A 5,146-nucleotide genomic window follows, 5' to 3' on the forward strand; every position below is an offset into this window, starting at 1 on the left:
AGTATCCTATTTTCATAGTTTCCCTTAGAAATCCATTGTGGCTTTACCATCTGTGAATCCATTTAAAACCTATTTTACCTTCTTGTCCTTAAGGAATTAAAGTTTTTGTTTTGTTTTTTACCAAAGTATGCACTTGACCACTAATCCAAAGCCAGTGTGAATCATACCAGGGTATTCCCGTAACAAAATGGGTCTTTCTTCTTCACTGCTCACCTACTCCAAGTTTTTGCTGCTGCCTAAATGGTTACAGTGTTGGGAAGAGTTGGGTGGCAGAGGTGGAGCCTGTGTCTGACAAATAGCATGAACTCAACAAATGTCTGTTAAGTGAGTGAATGTGCCTGTTTCACACTTGAGAAATGAACTGTTGCCAGTCCATGACCACTCATCAAGGTCTCTAGGTGTACATTTTCTGAGATACTTGTGCTTCTCTTGTCCAGTGATGACTCTTGTCCCCACCCTCAATGACCACCCTGTAGAGAATGGCTGTGACTGGTCTGTTTTTCAGGTGGCGTTTCTGGTGGTGCTGACCATCTTTGGAATACAATCTCATGGATACGAAGTGAGTTGGTTCCTTACGGGCTTTGTCTCTTAGAGATGTTGGGAGAGGAAAAGGAAGATACAAAATAATCTGAAGGACAGTAGAGAGTCCATACCGTCTAATTGGGATGAAATCCCAGAAATAACCAAATCGAAACAATGAGGTTATTTCTCTCCAACCACAAGACCCTCACGAATGTAACTCTCAGCTTTGAGATGTGGTCATTTTCATTTCTCCTGTGATGTCATTGCTTTCCCATATATAATATGGTCAACTGTGAGGAAAAGCTTTGCATTCTTATTTTAGCATGGGCTCTTGGACTAGGTCCCAGTGGAGAGGCTTTGGCCTTCAATGCCTCACTCATAGCAGGTAGAAGGCTTTATTCCACAGGAAGAGGTGCCTTTCAAATGCATATGATTTATGGAAAAATAATTATGTCTTTGCTGTCGACCTAGGTTTATAATATCATCAGCCCAAGCAACAAAGGTGGCAATGTTCAGGAGACAGTGACAATTGACAATGAGAAAAATATCGCCATCATCAACATCCATGCAGGATTATGCTCTTCTACCACCATTTTTGACTACAAACATGTAAGCAGCAAGGGAATTTTTATATTCTTCAAGACTGGCTTTCTAAAGGGCAGCAGGACAGCTGTGTTTTATTATATGTTTGAATTCTAAGATCTATTTTTGCAATTCTTTAAGAATTTCCTCACTTCTGCTTTTCCCTTCCAATAATCAAGCAATTGATTAAAAACCAAACAAAACTATTTCTAAGAAAAAAATACAACAAGAAACATATGCATGTACTTGGCCTTTCAGGTGGAAATTGGAGAAGTGATGCTTTTGTCCCCCTACAGACTCAAAAAGTACATAGAAAAGTGACTGAAGCTCAAAGCAATGCTTGGCACATAAGCTCTCAAAAATATTTGTCGAACGAATACATGAGGGAATTAGGGCTTCTAATGCAAAACACCATGCAGAAAAATAACAATCACAGAGCACTGACAAAATAGAAGAAATCCGGAGCAAGGATACACATTTAATTATGTACATATGATAGACAATAAATCATACTTCTTCTGTAAGAAGGAAAGTATGTTAACTGAAAATACTAAACTATTTCCAAATTTTAGTTACTCGTATTTACAATAAGTCTCAGAAAACTTATTCTTTCATCCATTTATTCATTTGTTTTCCATTTGTTCTGCCAACATTAATTATGAACCTGCTTTACCTAGGTTCATAGCTCTGCACGGTGGATATAAGTAGGTTGTAGCTCATCTCACTGGATGCTTGAATATGTTTTTCTCCTCCTTTTCTTCTAGAAACTTCCTCACATGCCTTCTTCCCATTGGTGTTGGGAGTTCCATGACATATTTGAAAGTACAGAGTCTTTGAAAGATAGGATTGAAAAGGAAGTAGTACCGAAATTGTGTTTAAGTGGGTGTCTTGAAAATCCCAGAAGTGTCTTTAAAAAATAGAGCAGTGAGGATTTGGTTTGAACCTCTTCCATTATCATCAGGCTCAGCTTCAGTCTATTTTTGAATTTTAGGAACTGGTAATTTGTGAGAATTAAAAAATAGGAACTAGAAGGGTTTCTGTTAGATACTACCTTATAGAATGTATAATTATTTGGAATTCTGTAGAGAAAATTTCCACTCTGGATGAAGATTCGATAGCCTTAGTTCCCTTCTGGCTCCAACGTCCTCACCCTCCTTTGCTCTTCCAATACCAACTTCTGCCAACCCACCCCTATGCAGCCAGCTTGGGTTTGAGGTGGAGAAAGGATGGAGAAAATTGGAGAAAGAGAGAAGATGGTAAAGGAGGAGAGAATAAATGAAACATGTATGAATGTGGAAGGGTGAGGGTGAGTGTATGCTTAAGAGAGTTTCTTAAGCTGTCCGACAGTGCCGTGCTACAGAACTTTCTGCAGTGGTGGAAATGTTCTACTTCTGCATTTTCCAATAGGAAAGCCCTTAGCCAGTTGAGGCTGTTGAGCACTTGAGATGTGTGACAGAGGAAATACATTTTAAATGTGATCTAATTTGAATTTAAATTTCAATAACCACATATGGCTAGTAACTGTCAATTGGACAGCACAGTTCTAAAGAATATTTTATTTACTCCAAATTGGGGAAGAGGCAGGACAAAAGTCAATGGAAAGAGACAGAGCTGCTTCTTCTCAATCTTTCAAACCTCAAACTGAAAATTCTGGTTCCAAAACATGAAAAGTGCAGTACAAATCATGGGTTTACACAATTCCAAAGGTGTAGAAATGACAAATGAAAAAATAAAAATGCTATGTAAAAGAAGTCAAGTAGATAGAATTAACTGCCGCTTGAAAAGCAATCACATACACTTACTGTGCGTGCTCAAGTCTTTCCTCCAGGGCTTGGACATCATCCTCACCAAGTTCAGAACCCAGGGAACTGGGGAGTGGCAGTAACTGTGCTCTTGCTGCCTCAGGGCTATATTGCATCCAGGGTGCTCTCCTGAAGAGCCTGCTTCATCCTGAAGATGGACCATAAAGCCATCCCTGCTGTGGACCAACTCAAACGGTTCATCTATGAGAGGCAGGTAATTCTACGGTGTCCTTGAATATTCTCTAATCTTGAGCTGGGCAATACTGGAGCCTATGGAGAAATGAAGAAAGTTAGAGACAAAATCGCAATATTATACCTTACCATGGATGTGGTACTCAACTTACTAGTGTTATCACTTTATTTTTTGAGAGGAGTACGTATTAGCTCGATTTCCACCATATTGCCCTAAATACAAGGACTTATAATAAATTCCATTGTTTTTGTAGAAAAGACTAATCAGCCTCTCAGAGCAGGGACCTAAGCCAATAGTGATTAGCAGAAAAATGAGTGAAGTTATAATATCCAATGATACAAAGATGCAAAGAAACAATACAGTATGGTGAGAATATACAAACACTGCACCGAGGCTAGAGACCTGGGGTTTGAGTTTCCCTCTATAACTTCCCATGTATGCCACCTTTAGCAGAGGATTTACCTTTTCTGGGTTTCACTGCCAACAGCAGTAGCATTACACTGGTAACAATGAGGCTTTTCTGCAGACCGAGTGGTGAGAAAGAGATGATGTCTTGAGATTCCTGATCACCTTCTGTGTAATAATCCGAAAAAGAAAGACAGTCACAATTCAGAATAAGGTGCGTCAGACTATATCAGTTTATTTTATGCTGCTCTTCTCTGTTATACCGAGCTAGGCTATGAACAACATGTTCTCCAACAAATACACTTGGGTCAAGTACAACCCTCTGAAGTCTCTGCTCACAGAAGTGGACTGGTTCCTGTTGGGGTCACCCATTCAGCAACTCTGTGATCATATCCCCTTGTATAAGGGGGAAGTGGTTGAAGAAACAGGTGAGTACTAATAAATCATTCATTCATTAAATATTTTCTGAAAGCTACTAGTGCCAGACACTCTGCCAGGTGCTATGTGAAATACAAATAAATGGAAACATAATTCAATTCAGTTTACTTCGGGAATTAAATACCTACTATGTGCAGAAATTGTGCTAAATGTTAGGAATAGAGAAATGAATAAAACTGCCTCCAAGGAACACATAGTCTAGTGGAGAAGTTGATGAGTAAAAGCCAAGCATGGAATAAAAAAGGATTTCAGGGTGCAAAGGAAAGACTATTGGATTCTCTTATTCTTACACGTGTAAGAATTTCAAGTGGGAAAAAGTCATCTGGGCCCCTATAATAGCATCTTTTGGAGATGATAAGGGGGTAATCACCAAGAAATGCTCTCAGAATCTAGACTAGAATTGGTCCAGGAAAAGGCAGGCAAAGTGCACTGACAGAAAGTGAATAAAATCCCTGATTCATCCAGGTAACATATGGCACTGCAGTCATTACTGACATTTTTATATAAAGTCTCTAAATGTGGTAGAGTAGCTAGAGCAAGAGAGAGGCAGGGCCAACAAATGATCACAACCACAAGAAATCCCCTCAAAGTAGCGGATGGCAGATAAAGAAGAAAGATTTAACATTATTACATTCCTACTGCCCAGAAAATATTTGAGTACTCATTAGTGGTCATAAGTAAGGGCACATGGGTATGCCATCCACACAGAATGTCATAGCATCAACTGGGATTGAGCCAACCAGCACTTCCAGGAATTGTCAGTCTTATTTAAGTTAATTTATTACTCTTTGCAATGCAAGTATAGCTAAAATCTTGGGCAACATGGAGTTACAAGCATAACCTTGGTTTGTCACATTCCGATATATTTCTTAATGTTCTTTCTTTAAAAATTTTTCTCCTTTCCAGATGATGTCAGTGCTGGAGGATGTGTAAAGACTGGGCTCCTGGGCATCTTGGGAATTTCCATCTGTGCAGACATTCACATTTAGGATGATCAGCCCACTGCTGTCATCTTTTCAAAGACATACACCCTTGGTTTCTACTCAGAAGACAAATTAGATTCTTTTCCAATGCCCCAATAGATTTCGAGAATGTAGCAGTAAAACATAAGCTCTATATTTACAGATACCTGGGTGTCTGTTCTTTTTGTAAGCAGCAAAGGGAAGGCAAGCAATGTTTATGTCAATATATGGAAGGGAAAAAA

The 5,146-nt window shown here is 39.1% G+C and overlaps 1 protein-coding gene across 1 annotated transcript; it reads left to right on the top strand.

The window, feature by feature from the left end:
- Positions 1 to 437: 437 nt before the first annotated feature.
- Positions 438 to 4,931, top strand: LOC103582798 (gastrokine-2-like; the record flags this gene model as incomplete). The annotated part of the gene is given in 5 exon segments (XM_008564297.1): positions 438 to 559; positions 994 to 1,131; positions 3,010 to 3,120; positions 3,776 to 3,932; positions 4,849 to 4,931. Coding segments are annotated over 5 exon segments (611 nt in total), but the record flags the coding sequence as incomplete, so codon positions are not given.
- Between the last annotated feature and the right edge of the window lie 215 nt (positions 4,932 to 5,146).

Source organism: Galeopterus variegatus, unplaced genomic scaffold (genome assembly GCF_000696425.1).
Source record: "Galeopterus variegatus unplaced genomic scaffold, G_variegatus-3.0.2 Scaffold17940, whole genome shotgun sequence".
Classification (NCBI taxonomy): Eukaryota; Metazoa; Chordata; class Mammalia; order Dermoptera; family Cynocephalidae; genus Galeopterus; species Galeopterus variegatus.